This window comes from Coloeus monedula (assembly GCF_965178545.1).
Source record: "Coloeus monedula genome assembly, chromosome: 5".
NCBI lineage: Eukaryota > Metazoa > Chordata > Aves > Passeriformes > Corvidae > Coloeus > Coloeus monedula.
In genome coordinates, this window is record NC_138785.1 from 47,053,190 (window position 1) to 47,075,774 (window position 22,585).

Genomic DNA, 22,585 nt, shown 5'->3' on the forward strand with positions numbered 1-22,585 from the left:
GTTTAAGAGCTTCTTCCTTCCCCTTCATCTTCCATATAGTTGAGAATTACAGGACTGCTAATTAAATTCAAAAGGGAGTTTTCTTATGTGGGATTTGCAGCAATTGTGCCTGATTGACAATCACAACACAAAGTCCTAGTTCAAGAAAGCATGTAAATACACGTGCTTTAATGAAGTCAAGACTGTGACTTGGGCAGTGGAATCAGAACCTACTTGCAGCCAAACCTATGGGAGAACCAAGATTTAGTGAGCATTGGGCTCTTGCTGTGCTTCTTCACCATTGCCCAGATCTGCATATTGGGGATGTATGTGGATCTCTTCTATTAGCAAGTTTGGTTTTTTAACAGAACCGTAACAGTTTGTCTGGACAGTAAATTGAACAAAACCAGAACAGGGTGGACACTGACCACCCCCTCTTCCAGGTTAACCAGGAAGGAGTATGAAGAAACAGAAAAACTGCTGTGAACATTTTTCACTGTTCTTCTTTCCCAGCCTCAAAAGAAAATCATTTTTAGAAGGGCTAAGTTGAGCTCTTAGATTACAAATACGTGTGAGGAGCCCTTTATATGTGAGATAAACATTTAGATGCACAGTGTAACAAGTCTATCTGTCTATAGTCATCCACAAGACAGACTGGAAATGAAACTTGTGGAAATTCTGTTTTAATGTGCTTTTAACAAAATTTTTGAAGTCCAGTAATAATTACTTTAATGTGATTTGAGCATTGGGTGGCATAATTCTAATTTAAAAAAAAAATAGTCCCATTGCCTTTTCCCCTCTCCACATTATGCAAATGAATTGTCTGCTACTGTGAGCACTGTAATTTTTGGATGCACTGTAATAGTGAATCTTTATTATGTACTTTTCAAAATCTTAAGTTAAGGAGGAGATACTTTTCAAGTGTCATTTTATTCGGACAGCTGGATTTATGCTCCAGGTTACTAGACCCCTTTTTGTCACATACAACCAACACACACATCAGTAAGTGTGCTGAAGGAGAAAACTCTGGCTTTAGGTGTCGCTGTTTGCATTATTGTTTTACTGTGAAACCGTTTCTGCTGTATTACCCATGTGCAACTGTGCCAAACTATCACTTAGAGAATGTGATGAACAGTAGAAAGCTAATGTCTAACTTCTCCCATGCAAACATTAAAAATGGTTGTGAACTGGTCTTCTCTTTCTCTCCCTCTGAGGCATCACCGGCACCGTGCACAGAGGCTTATTTAATAAGGACACCATGAATGTGCCACAGAGCCAAAGCAGCACTGACGCAGGTTGCCCAGAGAAGGTGTGGATGCCCCATCCCTGGGAAGTGTTCAGAGTCAGGCTGGATAGGCCATTGAGCAATTTGGTCTAGTGAAAGGTGTCCCTGCTCACAGCAGGGCGCTGGAACTAGAGGATTTTTAAGGTCCCTTCCAACCCTTAACATTCCATGATTCTATGACTTTGTGTCATTGAATCACGCACGCGGCCCCCAGGGCAGTACCGGTGCCCCCCGCCCAGAACAGCTCCCGCTACCGTCACCCTCAGTCCCCGCTGGCGGCCCTAAATCGTATCCGGGGGTGGAAGCCCACCCCGGCCGCTGCCGTTCGCCCCGCGGGGAGCCGGGCGTGGGCTGGCTGCAGGGGCCGCTCCAGAGCATAGTTCAGGGGTTGCTGCAGGAGCCCTCCTGGGGGTGGAGCGAAGATCTCCCAGCCCGAGCACAGTGGAAAGGCGGAGCGCCCGCTCCACAGCCCGGACGTGACATCCCCGCCCGCCCACGGCGGTACCCACCGGCAGGAAGGCCCGTACCACCTGGGGAGGGGGGGGACGGAGAGGAGTGAACTGTGAGCGTGGCGGGGGAACCCTGCCCTTCGCCCCAGCCATCTCCATTTGTTTTAGCACCTTTCCCATGCCTGCCGGGGACAGCGGGGAAGGCTCTGACGCACTCGCTATTCCTCTCTTCTCCCTCCTTCCCTCAGGCAGCAATGGCGGAGGCCTCTGGCGGAGCAGGCGCTGCTTGTTGATGTCCAAACGGCGCGACGGCCTCTGGCCAATGAGAGCGCGGTATTATCGCGCCCCGCCAATCGGAGGCGCCGCCGCTGCCGGACTGGGGCGGGGCCAGGAGGGCGCTGGGAAGTGCCGGGGGCGGGGACCCCGAGGAGCGCCGGGAAGTGCCGCGGGCGGGGACCCCGAGGAGCGCCGGGAAGTGCCGCGGGCGGGGACCCCGAGGAGCGCCGGGAAGTGCCGCGGGCGGGGACCCCGAGGAGCGCCGGGAAGTGCCGCGGGCGGGGACCCCGAGGAGCGCCGGGAAGTGCCGCGGGCGGGGATCCCGAGGAGCGCCGGGAAGTGCCGCGGGCGGGGATCCCGAGGAGCGCCGGGAAGTGCCGCGGGCGGGGACCCCGAGGAGCGCCGGGAAGTGCCGCGGGCGGGGATCCCGAGGAGCGCCGGGAAGTGCCGCGGGCGGGGACCCCGAGGAGCGCCGGGAAGTGCCGCGGGCGGGGATCCTGAGGAGCGCCGGGAAGTGCCGGGCCGTGCCCGCCCCGTGTGGAAACGGGGGTTACCCCCTTTATCTACCTAAAAGAGGCGAGCGGGGGCCATAGCCCGGATCCGTCTGGGCACCGGTCCGGGCTTGGCGGGAGGGCTCGTGGGGCAGAAGCGGGCACCAGCACGAGCAGTGCCCTAAAAGTTCACGTGTTGCGAGTTTCTGCTTGTGAAGGAAGGATTCGTATTTCACAATTCCATTGAAAGAGTTATTAATTAATTAAGTTGTGTTAATGAAGTTATTAATTCAGTGATGCCCAGCTTTAAAAATAAAAGTGTACCGGTGAGGAACAAACTGCCTCTGTACGAGTCAAGAATACAGCTTTGCACCTTGTGCAGTCTAAGGTGTGGTAGAGCTGTGTGTTCTCTGCCATGGATCTCTTTTTCTTTCCTTCCTGATAGTGTTTTGTGTGCCTTTATAGTCCGACTGAAGTGTTGAAAGTGAGGAGGTGTCAGTGCAGTCTGCTCTGTGGTTCTTGCAGGGGGACTGAAGCAGTGCAGCCGCGATGACGCTTCAGGAGCTGGTGGCTCGGGCAGCCAGCCTGCACTCGGACAGAGCAGCAGTTTGGTTTGATGAATGCACTGGGAAACCTCCAGCCTTCTACACCTACGCCACGGTGGTCGACCTTGCCGTGGAACTGACAGCTTTCCTTCAGAAGCACTGTGACCACCAAGGCAAATGTGAAATAGGCCTTTACTGCTATCCAGGAATAAACCTGCCGTCTTGGATCTTAGGGTAATGGTTTGAATGCTTGCACTCTGTTGGTTTTCTAAGGGTCATCTCTGTTAAAGCAAAATTTACAGTTTGTTTAGATTTTTAATAACAACAAAAAATATAGTAATAGCATAGTAGTGCAGTCAGGGTGTTGGAGTCTTGCGTCGTTTAGGGAAAGAGATGGCAATGTTACGATTTTTTGAAAAGACATTGCTAAAATATTTCTGAATCTTAAGTTCTAAAGTTGCAAACTCTGTAACTGCATGCTTTCATTAAAAGTGATTTAGCATGTTTATAGGAATACAGAAAAATTAATGACTAGTATCTTTGTTCTGCTTGTTTTAAACTGGAAGTGATCTGACAGAAACATCTATTGAGAAAAGAACTGTGCAGGTTTTTTTAATGTGTTGTCTTGCAAAGAGATGCTCTGAATGCCAATTCCGTGTTTTAAGCTAAATGAATATACATTTAATGTTCCATTACAAATATTGCAGAAAGAAGTAATGAGCAGTGTAACACTAAAGCGATATTGATTAACTAATGGCTAGGAAGTTGAAATGCTTGTGATCTCAACACTCATGTTAATCCAGCAATTTTTAAAATCCTGCTCCTGTTGATGAGTTCTAATGTTTGGATCTTTTATATAGGTATCTTTTGTATTTCTGGCATTTATGATGTATTAGACAATCACAGGATCACAAGCATATTTTTTTCAGGTGATGAATACAGCAGTAGTTGTGCTTCCTGGGGCATGGACTGTGTCAGGATTTTCCTATTGTCACACCACATGTAAAATACACAATGGCACAAGAAGAGGTACCACAGTGGAGTATGAGGATTTCAGTGGAGTGAGCAAGCACTGTAATCATAAATTTCCCACAAGCACTGAGGAACTTTCCCACTGGTCAGGAAATGCTTTTGCCCCAGTGCAGCAGTGGAGCAGGTTGCTCTGAAATGTTGTGCAGGCACCATCCCTGGAGGTGTTCAAAACCTGACTGGACAAAGATCTGGACAACCTGGTCTGGTGCCATAGCTGGCTCTGCCTGAGCAGGAGGTCGAACTCAGCATGCTGAGGTCCCTTGCAGCCTGATTTGTCCTGTATCCCATTACATGCTTACTGACACAAGCGGCTCTAGGAGCGTGCAGGATGCTGCTGTTCGCATGTCTCCATTCAGGACCTTGGCGTTACTGCAGTGGCAAACCACTTGCACAGAGAGGAAGTATAATAAATTGTATGTACAGTACAGGACACACGTACAGTACAGAACCCAAGAGCAGAGCAAATGTGAGGTTTTTTGGGGACCCTTCATACTTCAGTCGCCACTTACTCGGTTTGATTTTCGGGGCGGTAGCGAATTCCAGCGCTTGTGGTTATCCGGGAGCGCCGCTAGAGGGGGCAGTGAGCGGGAGCGCGGGGCAGGGAGCCCCTCCGCCTGCCTTGTAGGAAAGACATCCCAGTGAGTGCTTAGATTTTCTTACGCTGCATTCTTTAGACTCGTGGAAAAGTGTTTTCAGCGTGCAGGTCTTTGGTACTCTTTAGAATACGTTCGTACATGTTGTATGTGGGTAAATGGAAAGCTTATGTTTCTGTTCTAGTCAATAGCAGGTTTTAAAATGTGACGGTGTTGATGTCAGTGATACCTTTTGTCATCGCCGACTTGCTTGGCCAGAAATATTGAATGTTTTCATCTAGCTTTAATCTTTTCCCTTGCAGTAAAAAAACAAAAGGCAACATTGATTTTCATCCTACTTGGTTACCAACAAGATCTTTAAAAGTCATGACTACATTTTCTAGCTCAGGCAACTATATAAGTCTAAAAAATTCTAGAAAAATCTAGGAGGATTTTCTTATGTTTTTTTTAATTGTTTAAAACATTTGTGTTTTATTAGAATCCTTCAAGTTCCAGCTGCCTATTCACCTATTGATCCAGATGCACCACCAGCCATATCCACTTACTTCATGAAGAAAAGCAATCTTCAATATATTCTTGTTGAGAATGACAAAACAAATGTAAGTGTTCATGATTCTACAGGAAGCATTAAAGAGCAGTTTAAACATGTAGATAGGCAGATTGAATTCTGTTTTAATAAGCTTGGATGGAATGCTTTTGTTTTTTAATGGCAAAGGGTCGTCCTTCTTATTCAGAAAAGAACATCTTTAAAATCAGAAGTATAAAATGCTTCTTCCCTCTTCAAAAAGAAAGTGCCTTCTTTCCTGTTACACTGTTGTTTAGGCAGCCTTGTTGGTCACTGACATCGGAAGACTTTTCCAGACTTGTTTCTTTATATGTCAAGGTTGAGAGCTAGAAATCTGCAATAATTAAAATAAGCTCCTGCATTTAATATTTTGGTTTCTCTTTGTCTAACTCCTCTCAAATCTTACACCCTCACTCATTGCAAAGGGAGTAGACAAGTTATAATTCAGATTCCTTGGTCTTCTGCAGCATTCTTTTGTATATTTCTTTCTTTTTTAATTTGCTCAGATAACTGTTTATTTCATATTCACGAAGTCTGTGTTCACTCAATTTATAGAAATACATGAGCTTGTAACTGTCTGATGTGTGTCCTCCAAAAGTGGAGGTATAAAAAATCACAGCTTGTTTGTATGAAATGCTGTTTCCTATTTCGTTGCACACAGTAGAACAGCAACAGTGCCTCCTGACTTCCACTGTCTGAGTTGTTCATTTTCTCTTGCAGAAATTCTGGATGTCCCATCCTGGCTGTTTTTACCACAATTCCTCTGCCATAGAACATATTGGTTTAACTCTCTTCCAAATGAGCTCAAGCAACACTGATTTAAGTTCACAAGCAGACAATATGAAAAGTAAATGTGAACCTTTCAAAGCTGTGGATAACTCACAGCCAGGATATACCATTTGCCCAGATCAAACCAAAGTAAAAACATCAGAAGGAGGATACATGGATGCTGGCCAGAAACACACTTTAGCATATGTCCTGCATACATCAGGAACTACAGGGATCCCCAAAATAGTCAGAGTGCCTCATAAATGTATAGTGCCAAATATTCAGCATCTTAAGTAAGTGTGGTTTTCCGTTTTCCTTTCAAATGCTTTTACAAATTTGATGTTTTAAGGATTTTTTTTAATACTTCAGAGGAGTGTAGGTAGGGTTTTTGCTGACACAGCTAGGCTTCTTCCTCCTTATCTGCCTTTGTGTTTTTTTGCTTTTATTTCCAAGCAGAATCATAAAACTTTTTTTTCTCTGTCAGTATTATATGGTGCTTTGCCTTCATTTTTGAGGGCTGTGCTTCAAATAGTACGCTGTTGCTCTAAGTTTTGTATCGTCATCTGGCTTGTGGCTTAAAAGAAATAGACAACAAAATGAATCATTTGTTCACAGTTATATTTACTGTGTTCTGTAGTTTTTAAGTCCTAATTCCTTTTTAGGCTATGCAGGTTTCTTTCTGTTTCATTTAATATAAAAACAAATCTATTATGGAAAATAAAATCTTTTTTCTTCCTTTTTTTTTCTTTTGCTTTGCTTTTTTTTTTTTCTTTATCCTTTTTTTTTTAATGAGCATTTGTTAGTTGAAATATGCCTTTCAGTGAACTCTGTTGGTGTGTAATATGGTGGGTATCTTCATAAAACACATCATTAGTGAAATCAACAGTTACAGTCCAGGAGCTCTTGCTCAAATTACCTGTCTACGTACTCAGAGCCCTTAAGATCTGAGCTTTGCTAATGCACATTTCTTTCATGCTTTCATTCTTCTAGTTTGGAAGGCTTTTTTGACCGCATGCATCAGATTTGTAATTCCTAGCTTTCCTATTTTAGATCCATATTTGAGATCACACAGGATGATTTGCTATTCCTGGCTTCTCCTCTCACATTTGACCCATCTGTGGTTGAACTGTTCATCGCTCTGACAAGTGGAGCCTCTATTCTTGTCGTACCAAACACTGTGAAAATGATGCCCGTGGAGCTCTCTGCTGCTCTGTTTCACCACCACCATGTGACAGTGTTGCAGGTAGGCAAAACCTAAGTGTCTCCAGTGTCTTGCTTCTCACTTTTGCTAAGGTGTACTGCTTTTTCATCAGCCTAGATGCTAATGTTAATAGGACCAGGAGTGTTCTTGCTCAAAGGCAATAGCTATCCTTTTTGTTGTAGAGTGCTAGCTGTCTAAAAAATTACCATTTGATCAAAACCTCAAACATTTTGTGATAGAAAACACTGAGCTAAATATTATTTTAAGAAACCTTTACTTATTAAGAATTAAGTATTCTGTTAATTAAACTTTTTGTTGTGAAGAATCTGGTAATAGAGTAAACTGTTACAGACATTTAAAGCACTTTTTAATGGGCTTGATCTTGGAGCCTTTAGTCATAAACTACTTTTAATGGTAGTTTTTTATGCTAAAAGTACAACTAAACCAGTGCTATATATGTGGTGGTAAACTGTTTGTCATTTTTACAATAACGAGAACAAGGTAACAATTGATTTCAGAGCAGTACTTACTGTTTTCATGTCACCTGGTGAGGCTTCATGCATCTCTTAAGTAGGTCATCTTCTGTATGATGTCAATTTTAATAGTTTTAAAGTTTGCAAAATTTACTTGAATTACTTATTCAGTGTGGCTGAATAAGCCTAGCCTGTGCCTGTCGTCCTGTCCTGTTCCTCTTGTCCTGTCAGTTGTTACCTGGGAGAAGAGACCGAGCCCCACCTGTCTTCACCCTCCTTTCAGGCAGTTGTAGAAAGCAATAAGATCACCCCTGAGCCCCTCCTTTTCTCCAGGCTAAACACCCCCAGCTCCCTCAGCTGCTCCTTGTAGGATTTGTTCCAGACCCTGTTCCATTTCCTTTTTTTTTTGGTAAGAATGGTGTTAGTTGAGATTGTAGGGTGTAAATTTAAGATTAGTGAGTACCTGGCTGAAGATTCCACAGCAGAAAAAAAATCCATTAGTTACAAATCTTTTGTAGCTATTCTCTGCTCTTACTTTGATTTTTGAAGATTGCTATAAATGGTGTACATTATCCTATGACATACAAGTTTCATGATCAGTTTAGCTCAGTTGTTTTTAGAAAAAAAAGTCTCAGATATTTCTCTCTATTAGCAAGATTTTTTAAGTATGTGCTTTAAGACTTTTAGAGATACATTTGTTAAGCATGTTAAGCAGTAATAGAGAAGGGCAAAATTTTGTGAATGAAGGGTTTTGAGATGCCTTTCTAAGAAAAGTTTGATTTGGTTTGTTGGGTTTTTTTTTGATCACTGCCCTAATCAGTGAAGGAAGGGCTTCTTAGCCAAATAATTGACAAAAATGTTCTCCTTACAGCTTAACTGATGGATGAGTAATTTTATGATGCTTCTTAAGTAATAGAAAGGCATTACCTCCCACCTTAACTTTTTTGAGAAGACTTGAAAAATCTAAAAAGTGATTATGAGGGAGGGAAGAGTGTAAATGTTTCCCATCTTTTTTGGTTGGTTGGGTTTTTTTGTTGTTGTTGTTGTTGCTGTAACTCACTAAAATTAAAATTATCAGTTGAAAGAAGATGGTCTTCATCTATTACTAGAGAAAAAGAGTCTGGTAAGAAATCATCCCATTAATTTTCCAGTGCTCTTACTAGAAAAGTAGGCAAGAATGAGAGTGAAATGTGTCTGGTAAAATGATTTATAGTTTTTTCCTTTCAGTGAAAGGACTCTACGTCACCAATAGTTTTATATAAATAGTTGTTTAAGGAAACTGATTTGGGTTTGGGGGATTTGAGTTTCATATCTTTTCCCCGTGCTTATTTTAGTGTGATGTGAAAGCTTTGAGAAATTCTAATTCTTGTAAACTGTTCTATTTACACAAATCAAGGACAACCCAGAAACTGACATCCTTAGGAATTTTTAGTGTTATGTAAGGTCTTTAAATGTTCTATATTCAGGTTAATCAGATGCGTAGGTTATATTTTTGCTGTAACATTTTGGAATTAAGGGAAAAAAGGTTCAAACAATAACATGAAGAGAATACTGTGTTGCTTTTTGTTTCCAGGTAATTAACATAAGAACTAATGTGCATACACTTGAGGTAATAGCTGAGACAAAAGGGAATCCGTAACACATCTGAGTAAAGAAGCCATGCAGAAGAACATAGGTTGGTGCTGACAGTACTCATTAAAGGCCTTACATAAGCAACAAAATCTCACAAAACACCAGTGTGATGGCTGATGCCATCTATTATACATAGATGTTTTAAAGTACATCCGTAAGGCAGCTATGCAGTAGATATGATAAAGCAGGAAGAGAGGTACACATATAGTGACAAAATGTAACAGGTCTTCCTCTTTTAAAAATATGTATCTTTCAGGCAACACCAACACTTCTCAGAAGGTTTGGAGCTCACATTATTAAATCAAGAGTGTTGTCTGCAAATACGTCACTTCGTGTCTTAGCCCTTGGTGGTGAAGCATTTCCCGTACTGAGTCTTTTGAAAAGTTGGAAGCACGAGGAGAACAAAACAAGTATTTTTAATCTCTATGGTATTACTGAAGTGTCAAGCTGGGCCACTTGCTACAAGATTCCTGAGGAGGTTTTTAGTGCTGATTTTAGGTAGGAAGATTCACTGTTCTCAATGGCTCGGCATGTGGATGATGAAAATCACCAGAAATAGAACCTCAGTCTCCTGTTACCAGGACTACTGAGTCCTCATGAGTGTTTACACTGGTAGAAGTTACATTTGGGTTTTATGTAGAAATAGACTAATCCATTATCTCATGAACCAGTACAGCCACTCCTCCCCCCTATTTTAGTAGTGTCGATGACAGAAATGTGTCCAAGGTGGCTCACCCAGGGTTTCACAGTAATTTTACTTAAGCTTCAAGAAGGACTTCCTTTTCATCATTTATCACTCTGTCATTTTTCACTCAGTTTCTGACTTGTTCCTTTGTTTGGCCTTTTTTTTCCCATATTATTTTATAGAGTCATGAAAGGTACTTCCAGTTATCTCAGTGTTTCGTTTGCTCTCTGAAATGTGTAATTATTCCACGGCATAATAATTATACATGCAATTTGAGTTAAATGTGTCCTACAAAATGGGATGGTTTGCGCAAATGATGTGATATATTAACCTGATGCTTAAACCCTTGAAGACTAAAAATGGTGGATTGTCACGAAGTATTATTAAATTCTCATGTAAAACTAATTTTCTCTGAGTTCAAACATGAAGTGTAATACTTTAAAATAGAAATTGAACTGGAATCCATGCCAACGTTATTTTAAATTGCTTTGAGTTTTAGGTTTTGCTTTACTGAGGAAAATACATGATTCTATACTCCCACTCAGAAATAGCTTCTATATTCAATAAATGAGGTCCTGCAACTGCTTGAAGAGGCTGGAGAATGAAGGGAAAGGAAGGAGTTGGTCAGTAGTTCAAGAGAAGTCTATAAATAGATACACGACATTGAAATGATAGTTTCTTGTATTTCAGTCTTTTCTGAAATGAACGTTTTCTAAATCTTTTTCTGAACTTTTCTTAACTGTACTTACTAAAATAGAGTAAGAGCTCAAATTAGGGAAAAACGAGTTAGAAAGCAGTTGCACATGTTTAAATTGGTTGACTTGATGGATGTTTTAATTGGGGAGACTTAAAAGTTAACTGAAATGCTTGGGGTTCTCTCAGGGTATTTCAGGGTCCATTCAGGCCTTATTTTCTATCATTCTGTGGATTTTTTCTGGTATATATTAATGACACCCATGAACACTGATAAGGTTTTTAATTTTTAAGAAATTGATACGTTTTTAAAGAAGAAGCATTTGTAGAAAGAAGTCCCAGGCATCTACTTTTGGTCTAATACCAGTCCTTTAAAAAACTACAGGCTACCTGGTTTCTGGGACAGTTATTTTGTGTTCAGAAGGGAAAGACTTCCAATTTTTCTCTCTAATATATTTAGAATGGATTTTCCTATACCTTTGGGATCACTGCTCCTTGGAACAAAACTTGAGGTCAGAGATGCCAACGGATCTGCAGTTCTTGAAGGCGAGGGACAAATATTTTTAGGTTGTTTTATATTTCTAATTCTTCTAAGATACTGTTCTTAATTGTCTGAGTTTTAATAATATATTGATTATTTTACTTGATATTTGCCTGTGATATACAGATTAATATAGCATTTTAAGTTCTGATTGGGCCAGGAACCTTCTGATGGTATTTTAGGTTGTTGGAATGATGAACAGGAAATTACCATCATTTTATCTGCAGGCTGTGCCTTCATTATATTGACTTCTTTCTCCCTCCCTGCATTTTGACATTCTCAGCTGAAGTCATTTCTGTGTATTAACTGAATTAACTGCATAGCCAGAATTGTACATTGCAGAAGTTTGGACATTGATAATAATCTTTTAATATTTCTTATAATGCTTGATAAAGTTTAAGAAAAGTTGATAAAACACTCTTTATAATTTTCATTTACGGATAGCCATTAAATATATATGACCACAATCTTTTTTTGTGTAGGTGGCGAAGAACGAATCTGCTTTCTTGATGATGAAATAACTGTGCCACTGGGTACCATGAGAGAAACAGGGGATTATGTTAGAGTGAAGAATGCAAAGTTGTTCTTCTTGGGTCGAAAAGACAATCAGATTAAACGTCACGGCAAACGTTTTAATATTGAATGTCTGCAGCAGGTAAGTGCTCACATCAACAGAGTAGACTATGCCACTACAAAAAGGCAGGTATAAGGAACACATTGTTATCATCAGAAATGGGTATTTGCTTGTTTTCAGATGACTTTTAGGAGTCTAAAGGAATTTGGGGGTGTATTATAAAAAATCTAGTCACGTAATTTAGGGAGGAGCTTTTTCTGAGTTCTTGGGAATCTGTTTTATTGTATGGTTTCTTCCAGGAGAATTGAGAACTGTATAAACATCTGAAAAGTACTGAGTATAGTGATTGTTCTACAAGACTGAGTGTCAGACTCCTGGATTGTATCTCATTCATGGCATTTTGGCAAATAATACATATATCTCTGAGTTCATTTTTATGTGAAGTACAAGCTTCAGCTACAAGAGAGGATATTTCATAGGATGTTATGTAGGAATGTGAGAAAAATACAGTTTTTAAAAGCATGCACTTTAATCATTGTTTTTTCCTTCTTTTACTCTATTGATGAAGATTTGCATTTCAAAGCTAGAGTAATATTTTTTAATTACAGGCTGCTGAAGCTCTTTGCCAGGTAGAGGCTTGTGCAGTTACCTGGTATCAACAGGAAAAACTTATCCTGTTTGTTTTACCCAAAGATGATTTTGAAGAAAGAGAAGCACTTAAAGAACTCCAGAAGCATCTACCAGCTTATGCAGTCCCTGATGAGATTGTAGTGATTAAAGCTTTGCCTTTAACATCACATGGTAAATGAAGCCATTCAGTACCCTTGTCACTTGTTTTAATGGTATCTATTGCTTTTTAAAATTATTTTTTCTTACTGACCAAAATGCAGTATCTGATTCATGCTTTTAGAACATGTACATTAGATAACTAATGCCTAGTAGGAAATAATGGCTGTGTATTATGTTTTCTTCGTGATGTTTCATTTGAGAGTCAAAGAGTAGTGGAAAAATCAGTTTAGTTTTAACACTGCAGATTTCTTTCCTCAGTTGTTCCTGTTGCAATCTGCAACAGAACCCTCACTTCAGCTGAGGAAAAAACAGGCCTTGAAGGTGGTATTATGTGGGAGGGTAAATTTTCAAAACCCTTACTGGGTTTCATGTAGTTGATCAACTGTGTAAAAAAATGCAGATACAGTAGAGCATGAGTAAGAAAGTATATACAAGAATATACTGACTAGTTTTGAAACTGCAAGTTTTGAAAGTGTTACTACTAAAAGAGCAATGAAAAAAAATTGTCCTTTATTTTCTACAAAGGCAAAGTTGATACATCTGAACTGAACAAGATTTACCAGAACCATCTAAACTCCAGAAGGTGTGACAGTAAGCTGAGTGACGCAGAGGAATTGTGGGAAAGACTGCAGTATTTATGGAAGGTAGTATTTTGAGCTGCCTTTTTATCTTTGCAAGTGGATCATTATACATGTCTCAGGAATTAAACAGTTTTAAGAAGTATGACTAATGCAACCAGAACCTTCTAGCTGCCTATAGATTTAAGCAGTACAGCTCTTTTCTGTTCAGTTAATACTTAAATATAGTTGCTCTGCAGTGGCCAAGAGGGAGTCATTTATATTTCTCTATCAGATAAAACCAAAGGCTATGAGGTATAAGCAATTAGCATAGAAAGAACGTAATCTGTCAGTAGCTTTTTGAATGCTGCTTCTCATGCCAAAAGAAGGTATCACTAAAGAAAACAAGGAACTGGGACATGGAAACTTTCTAAAAAAATAGCTGCTGTGTTAGTAGAGTTCCCTATTTCTCAAGGTAATTATAAACTGGAGATTCCTTTTTTTAAATAGATGGCACAGTTGCACAACTGTCTCTTGGACTGCCTGTTCGTATTGTTTCTAAATTTCTGTGCTAGAGACTTTGTTTTCCAAGGTATTGAAATATGTTGCCAAACGGTATTACTTTGTTTTTCCAAGGTGGACTTAAAAGTTTCACCTGAAAGTGGGATTAGCTGTGGCTTAGGACTTGAGCAAGTAAATGTAGTAAATTTATTTGTCTGTGCCAGTCATTTTTGCATTGATGACTATGAAATGATAACCCAAGGGATTGGATATGACCTAGACCCATTATGGACAACAGAAGGTGGCTTCCAAAACCAAAGGATTTGGACTTTGCACCCAGGCTTAATAAGCAGGGAGTGCAGTGAGAGGCGACACAGTTATTGCTGTTTGTTTAGTAACAATGCCAAATGCAAAATCTTTCGTGAACTGAAGTGCTTATAACTTCAAAAGTAGGTCGTTAAGTAGATTGCTTAAATAATTCACAAGTAAAAAAGAACAGTTTATATAAGTTTTATTAATAAAATAAAACACCTAAACTGATTTTATTAAAAGGCATCTATGTTTTATCTGCAAAGTTGTCCTTGATAAATGATAGTGAAAATGGCCAATCAATATATATCACAATTCCCTTTAGTTCCTTAGGCTGCAGGATTGGAATTGAGCAAGACATTTTGTGGGACAGAACTAGTATCTCCCTGTTTCCTTGTTCCTCCTAATTCTTGATATATCAGTCCCTCTGTTGGCACTAACATGTTTCAATGATTTTTTGTAGAGCAGTGAATTTTCTCAGTTGTTGATTTTTAGCAGGACTTCTCGTTGTTCAGGTGGATTCTACCCTGCTTGAGGTTTTATATGTGTGACATGGTATAACACCTGTGGTATCTCTCTCCTTTTTTTCTCTAGTCTGTCCTCGGTCTTCCAGGTGATTCCACTGGAATTTCTAAAGATGCAGTATTTCTGTACAGTGGTGGAGACTCCCTAAAGGCGCTACGATTTTATGATGAAATTGAGATGTTAGTAGGCAAAACTGTGCCTGGACTCCTTGAAGTTATTCTCAGCCACTCAATTGAAGAGGTTTACAGACATATTCTTAAAATGCTGTTTCCAGATGAAGAACAGTTAATGAATCCTGGCAATGTTGTGAAAAGAAAATTAAGAGGGAGCAGTGGAGGGGAATTCCATGGAAAATATATTAAACTGACATCTGAAAGAAGTCTTGAGATTGCTTCAGGATTAATGCCATTTACTGCACTGAACAGAGGAAATAATTTTTTCCCTATGAATTTCACTAAGTCTTCTATGCAGCCCAAAAATACAGTACAGGTAGGAGTGGAACCACTACAGCAGCCATGCTTTCTGCATTCCAAGACTCCAAGTGTAATGAAAAGCCATGTGCAAGGGTCTGAACTGGAAAATAGAATTTTAACAGTTGAAAACAAGGCAAATAAAAATGACTGTTCCTCTGTTCAGCAAATCCACACCGAATGTGGTCATTTGCCAGTGACAGAGTTGGCATTGTGCGTGAGGTGGAAGTCAAACACAAGAAAATGCGTTGATGCATCACCACTGGTTATAATACCAGCTAAAGAAAAAGTATCTGCATGTGTGTATGTTGGCTCTCACTCCCATGCAATGCAGGCAATTGATCTGGATTTGGGAGAAATAAAATGGGAGAAGACCCTTGGAGATCGTATTGAATCTTCTGCCTGTGTATCCAAGTGTGGAAATTTCATTGTTGTTGGTACGTCTTTTGTTTCACCCTTCATTTTAAATTCTTTTTTCTTCTAAATATAAGATGAATGATAGAGAATCATGTTTCTTATCTCTGATTGTCCCCCATCCATCAACTTCCATGTCTGCCTCAGAACTCATTTATTGTAAAATAGAAACAGAAGGAAGAAGTAATTTAAGTTTCATGATAACAAGTGATGGAGCTTATCTAACATATACTCTTGAGGTTTATTATATCCCAACTTATTAATAAGGAATAATCAATGGCTACAGTTTCTTTTTTAGTGGTAGATTAAGGTGTGGCATTTAAACTGGTGGTTTTTTGGGGTTTTTTTTAAAACATGGAAAGGTGATACAATCTTAAAATGTCTTTGTAAATGGATTGTTAGAAATCAGTACATGGTACTTCATACTATTTTTCACAGTTTAATTATCTCATTTGACTCTTCTTTTTGGAAATGTGAAGAGTATGTTGGGATAATTTTTTGGTTTTGTTGTATCCATTGTCAGTGGAGTTGCCATTGTTCGTCTTAGTGTCATCTTTTTAGCTAATACATCTAAATCACTGATTAGCACAGATGTCCAAGTTGTGAGGATTTTTAATGCAAGTCTAATGTTGCCATCTTTTTGTTTGTATTTTAATTGCTATTTACTCTTGATAATAAAGTTGAATATTTCATTAACATGAAGGAGTTTCTATGATGACAGTTTGGTTTTCATTAGAAAACTTACAAACTTTATTCTTTTAACAGCTTTGTTCTCAGAAACAAAAACTAGACAAAGAGGTAATTTAAAAAATTTGTATTCTCCCTTTTCAGCAACTTGCTATGTCTTCTAATATTGTTACTGAAAAATTTGATAGAAAGACAGTGAAATAAGTATATTCTAAATGTAACCTAGAAAAAACACACAGAACAATCATCTTTGAATGTATCAGCAAAACCTTTGAGCTAAAAACACCGGAGGAGCTTTGGAAAATATTTTGAAACTCTACCTTATGAATAATCTTATTTCTTTCCGGCAGTGATGCAACTAACAGCATAAATCACACCATAAATGCAAATAATCATTATTCTTTTTTCCCCTGTTGTGTTTTATTCCACATAGGTTGTTATGATGGCTTAGTGTATGTGCTTCAAAGCAATGATGGAGAAATACACTGGACTTTTGTCACAGGAGACACTGTGAAAAGCTCTGCAGTTGTAGACCCTGCCAGTGGACTGGTCTACGTTGGATCACATGACCAACATGTGTATGCTTTGGATATTTATGTAAGAAGACTGACTAACTTTTACATATAGAACAATAAATATCCAGTTTAGACTCTGTAGTACACCAGAGGAAGTTCCACTGGTGTTAGTATTCTTAGGAGTCCACAATCACACTTCTGAAAGTTAGGCCTGCTGTAAGTAAGGTTAGGATTATGTGGCAGTAAATAGTTTCATTGGTGTTCTCAGTTGTGGTTCTTGTCTTATTAGTCCTGGTTGAAACCAAATTTTCTTAGTTACTAAATTCTCAATGGGTGTTTCAGAATAGGGTGCCTAGCTAGAAATAGAACTGTGGTTTTCTGGTGGGGAAAGAATCTTACATTATAAATGAGAAGATGGAGGGAGATGAAAAATAAAAGGGGCAGATACTGCCTTTTGATTAGCTGAATTTAGTTTATTTGTTGGAAGAGAAGGCCAGTGGCACATGTTGCTGTCATAGCATGTAGATTGGCTTCACTTCTTAACTAGTATTTGCTGAGTAAACACAGTATTTGATAATGTTTGACATTCAAAGGGCTTTGTAAACATGATGAGCTCTAACTCCAGTTGAAATATTGTTTATTATTTACAGAAAAGGGTGTGTATATGGAAGTTACATTGCGAAGGTGGAGCTGTGTTTTCATCTCCTTGTCTAAGTTCTTTTCCACATCACCTCTATGTTGCTACACTAGGAGGACTGTTCTTGGCTGTTAACCCAGTATGTACCTTTGCTTATGTGCCTTTCATCCTGATCTCAAGTTTAAATGAAACCAAACGTATTTCTGAAGTTAAGATCACTATTCTGATGAAAGGGAAGATGATCATATGTTACCATTAAATATTTTCTGTGTGGGGGCATTATAATTATACGCAAGGTTACCATAATAGTGCTCGTACTTCAGAAATCTATCTGGTGATAGGGAGAACTGAAGTGACTTGCTTAAATTCACATGCTGACTGTAGGCAAAGTTGCAATCAGTTTCTTGTCAGTCCCATATCAGTAAAACCAGTGAGCGAGAGCAAGTCTGTAGATTTATTTCCTGCCCGCGCCTCCTTTGACAGTAGGATTGGAAAAAAACATACAGAAATCAGAACAGAATGGAGAAAGAAGCCCCTTCATTCCTCCTACTGTTTCCCTCCCCATATTTAAGAGCTGTCCTTTTAATCTCAGAGTGCAGTTCTGTTCTTTGCACTGGGGAAATGGCATTCTTGATAGATGTGGAGCAGTTTCATTGTTTTCTGAGGCATTGTTGGCTTACAGCTGGTCCTGCTTGATAAAAGGAACAGGGACTTGAAGAAGCTATTAATGTTTTTGTACTCAACAGCACAGAGCAACAATCCTAATCACCTTTACCTTCCACCCACTACAAATGTCCTCAGTAATAGCCAATCTACCATTAGAAAACCAGTGTGTGTGGTTTTGCAGCTAGAGTGGGCTGTGCTTAAGAAAAGATATTTTTTAATTCTGTAATCCAGAGTAACAGGTTGTTGAGAAACCCACCTACAAGTGAGTCTGCACATTCCTATTTTTATTAATAATCCTAATTCCTGGGGAACGTGCAGGACACGCTAGGAATGCATTGTGACAGTCATAGTGAATTGCCACATGTCCTAGAGTAACAATATAACTTGATTCCAAGGTATCTCTACTTCATTGGTCCTTGTCACATACTGAGGTGGTGGGAATGAAATAAAAACCTGAATCTGGCATTTATTAGAACTACTGCTACACTATTAATACACTAGTAATTATCATTATTACTTTGCCTAGGGGGAGGAAGAAAGGGTGAAAAATGGGTATTGACTGTCCTGTGTAAAACACTATACAGTTGTTGGAATAAGATTTGAAGAGTACTTTTGCTTCTGGTGTGCATTCTGGATGGGAGAAAGCTACTTTTTGATTACATTTTTGTTTTCTGTGGGTTTTGTTGTTGTTGTTTTGGTTTGGGGGTTTGGGGTTTTTTTCCACATTACATAATGGCTGGGTGAGGCAGTGATGGAAGGGTTGTTTTGTGCTATTTCTTATAGTTGTGTTAAGGATCAGATATTCCATGCTGCCACTTACAGGTGACGGGGAGTAGGATTTGGAAAAGCAGCCTTGGAAAACCACTCTTCTCCTCTCCTCACTGCAATGAGAACTACGTCTGTGTTGGGTGTGTGGATGGAAACTTACATTGTTACACTCATTCTGGAGAAAAGGTGAAAGAAAGTGGTTTGGGTTTTTTATGTCTGTCACAAAACCCTGAATAAGATACTTTATTATGACTGTTTTCTGTGGCTTAATGATTGACGTGTACCTTTTTGTGAACCAAATAGAAATGTCTGTTGTTAGAGAGAGGAGAAAGTAGAAAAACTGTTTGCCTAGGGTAGTCCATGCAGTTCATGGCAAAATCACAGACTCAAGTTGCCTGATGCAGTAAGAGGATTTCTAGTTCAGACCTTATACCCAAAGTAAATTGTCAAGTGTAGTGCCAGCAAATGACATGGTTTCATTTGGAGTTTTTCAAACAGGTTTAAGCTATCTCTTCTGTAAGATGGTTGTTATTCAGAGGTAAAGGTTTCTTAGAATGTTTATGCATTTATCAAAAAACTGCCAAATCATAATTCCGGTAAAATATGTGTCAGCCTTCACATTGAATTAAGTGAGAGTATTTTTTCAGTTCTTTGGAGATAAATATAGTTTGGTGTTAAAACAACTGATGCTGTTTGTTGGCCTGAGATGCAGTGTACATGGCAATTCCTAAGCCTTTTCTAATTATAAAATACATGTGAGCCCATGCCCTGCTCGCTGCTTGCAGCAGTGTTGCAGAACTGATACTCCCTTGAGGAGGGATCTGTGCATTAGCGTAAGCAGAGGAAATCTGTATTACAAAAGGAATATCTGCCTTTCTGCCAAAGAATGGCATATTAACGGGATTCTTGATGTTCATTGATAATTGTACAACAGCCCAAGAATATTCTTTTCCCAAATTGGCCATCTTTATATGTGCCTCACAGAAGGTAGTAACTCTTCCCTCTTCCACATCTATTTTATGAGACTTTTATTGCTTACTCTCTGTGTAAAACCTAACTTACAATTTGACGAGGATTTACCAGCCCTCACTAGTACACAAAATCGAGTACATTTGAAATGAAATGCTCTCCTATCAACAACGAGCCTATTAAAAAATTATAGTTGCTGTAAAACTGATAATGTGAGAAACCTTTCATAATGAGTGGTTATGTTCTTTCTGTAGGTTTGGCAGTTTTCCACTAATGGGCCAGTGTTTTCATCCCCGTGCCTCTCAAGTTTAACTAAGCAAGAAATATTTTTTGGCTCTCACGACTGCTTTATCTACTGCTGTAACATGGAGGGTAATTTACTGTGGAAATTTGAAGCCACTTCAAGTGTATATGGAACACCATTCATTTTCCAAAGTGATGACTTAAATAACAAAATTCTCTTGGCTGCAGTATCTACAGATGGCAAAGTGTGGATCCTGAATGCCAAGAGCGGAACAGCAGAAGGAGTATATAAGCTTCCAGGAGAGGTTTTCTCTTCACCTGTAGTATGGGGAACAAAGCTTGTTGTTGGCTGTAGAAATGATTATGTTTATTGTCTAGATCTGTATATAACAGGAAAAAATAACAGCTAAGATGTTAGGCTGCTTTATGTTTATTGTTTACATTTGTGAACTAGGAGCTCACAGGTGCTCTCTACCCCTCTGCCTATTTTGCTGCAGGCAGGATTTTGCATGAGGCAGTGTCCACAGTTGGCTGTAGTGATGGAGGGAGGATGGCTGCTCAGCACCTTGCCAGAGAGGGGACAAAGTGTGTAAGGTGCCATATTCCACAGCTTGGATCGTGGGCTTGCCTCCGATGAAGGAGTGTTTTGCTTCCTCTGAGTCCATCTTCACCTGTGCCTGGCTCTTCCTTGCATCACACTAATGTTTGTGTGTCTGTCAAGATTTCTGTGCCAAGGCAAGCTAACCCAAGTCCTTTTTCGAATCTAACTTTTAACTTGATTTCTGGAGACATAGCCTGAATTTCATACACCAGGAAGAAGCAACCTGTTTACTATAGTTTTTACAAACAGAATATTCATCTTTCATGGACTTAGGCCCTCCAAGGCTTAATTCAATCTAGCATATACTTAGACTCCAGTGAAGTCAGTAGGAGTTGCCTCTTGTGTTCTAAAGTGGAAATAACACTATAAATATTTATTAAATTTCAATGACAGGTATGGTATGAGTTCCAAGATGAAGTGTGCACTGCTCAAATCAACCACTGTCAAATAATTGTTTAAGATACTTGAAGGAATGCTGTTTACACTGTCTTCACAAGAACTATTAATAAAAGGTTGTGTAAATTGGGTTTTGTGTTCTTTAGCACCTTAGAAGTAAGTACCAGGGGTCTTAGTAATGCAAATCAAGTACTTGCAGTGGCAAAAGTACACTTCACTGAGAGCAGTCCCTGACTAAGAGTCTTGTAAAACAAATATAGTAGAAACTCTTATCTTACTTTCTCTCATGAACCATCTGCTTTGAATCCTATGGAGTACATAGTACATTTGTAGCACTGTGAAAATTCTATTTGTAAGGCAAACCTGAACTACATGTTTAGCAAAATGAGACACATATATCAACGATTAGATAATTTTGACCAGGTTATAGTTTAATAAGAATTAAAATGACAGTATAATAAACAATTGCACTTTAAAACATTTGAAAAAATTAAAAAAGTACACAACAAATACCCCACAATTATACATCTTGTAGTTTTTATACATTACTATATGAACATATAGGTTAATCATATATAACCTTGTCAAAAGAAATGGTATTTTGTGTTTGTATAAGTTACAAAAAATTGAGACAATATACTACATAGTGGTTTATTCAGTTCTTAAAACATTTTTGCTGTTTTAAACTGGGTAGTAATGTTTTAGATTTATTTTTACAGATTTCCTGTACTTTATCAGAAATGGTTGCAACAAAGCTAAAGCAAAGTAACACTTCACTTCATTGGTATTTAGTGCAAATCTTTGTTAATTTAACATGAAATGTCACTGTTGAACGTGTACACTTTAGAAATGTTTCCATCAAGTACTGTACATAATACAGTTTCCATTGTTACACTAGATACCTTTATGGTTGAAAAAAAACTCTGCTTTGAAGCTTTAGCTTAGGACCATCCTTAATGAAAGCTCTATTCTATGTGCTATAAATGGATTGAATTGGAAAATTGCATCCTTATGTCATGCACAATAGCACCTAATTTTGCTATGCTTTTCAAAATACCAGTGTCTTTCATCCTGATTTACTTCACCTTCTCTGTTTTTCTACCTGGCTCCCCCTCCCAAGAAATAATTGTAAAGATGGATTTCAGGCAGTTTAGTTATTACAGATCCATACTTCAGGCAAACAAACTTGGAAAAATTGTAAATTTGACTGTAAGATGCACTAATTCCTGCTGCTAGCAGATTGAAAGTAATTACAGGGCCAATTCTAACTTCAGATATTGAAGGCATTAAGTTGGGGGGTTTTCCCAAGCAGCATTGTCTTATTTCTGCTTAAAACATATTAATTACTTATATTTGTGGTAAAAAAAGTTACTTTAGAGATTCTGGTCTTAAATATGAAACTGAGCAAAACTAATGGCTTAAGACACCCAAGAAAGCCCATCTTGCTGCTGCACATGTACTCAATCTAACATCCATTTTGTTTGTGCTACTGTAACCATGATACTGAGCCCCTGTTTTCTGTTTGATGGGAAAGGCTGTACTTGACAATGACTTTTGCTGAAACTCCTTTTGGTTCTGGGAACAGGGTATGCAACAGCTTTCATTCTGTTTCCTGTGTAGTTTAAAATGCTGTTTCTCATGCTGCTTACAGCAGTTTGGCTAAAACACTTCCATGAAGCATATGTTGTATCATTCTAGAATGATGTAATTTCTTTTCATGAGAATGTCTCCCTTTATGATGTTGTAGGCTTAAAGG

The 22,585-nt window shown here is 39.1% G+C and overlaps 1 protein-coding gene across 3 annotated transcripts; it reads left to right on the top strand.

Moving 5' to 3' along the window:
• Positions 1–2,189: 2,189 nt before the first annotated feature.
• Positions 2,190–20,959, top strand: AASDH (aminoadipate-semialdehyde dehydrogenase). Of its 3 annotated transcripts, XM_082281671.1 has the most exons (15): positions 2,190–2,868; positions 3,006–3,259; positions 5,129–5,249; positions 5,936–6,276; positions 7,034–7,226; positions 9,546–9,787; positions 11,128–11,234; positions 11,691–11,863; positions 12,391–12,583; positions 13,097–13,215; positions 14,533–15,370; positions 16,468–16,631; positions 17,200–17,325; positions 18,675–18,806; positions 19,844–20,959. In XM_082281671.1, the coding sequence occupies exons 2-15, from the start codon at positions 3,030–3,032 to the stop codon at positions 20,240–20,242; spliced, it is 3,378 nt and encodes a 1,125-aa protein (XP_082137797.1). In that variant the 5' UTR covers positions 2,190–2,868; positions 3,006–3,029; the 3' UTR covers positions 20,243–20,959. The 3 variants fall into 3 exon arrangements, with proteins under 3 accessions (XP_082137797.1, XP_082137796.1, XP_082137798.1); XM_082281670.1 differs by having other exon boundaries at positions 2,190–3,259; XM_082281672.1 differs by lacking the exon at positions 19,844–20,959 and having other exon boundaries at positions 2,190–3,259; positions 18,652–18,803.
• The last annotated feature ends 1,626 nt before the right edge of the window (positions 20,960–22,585 follow it).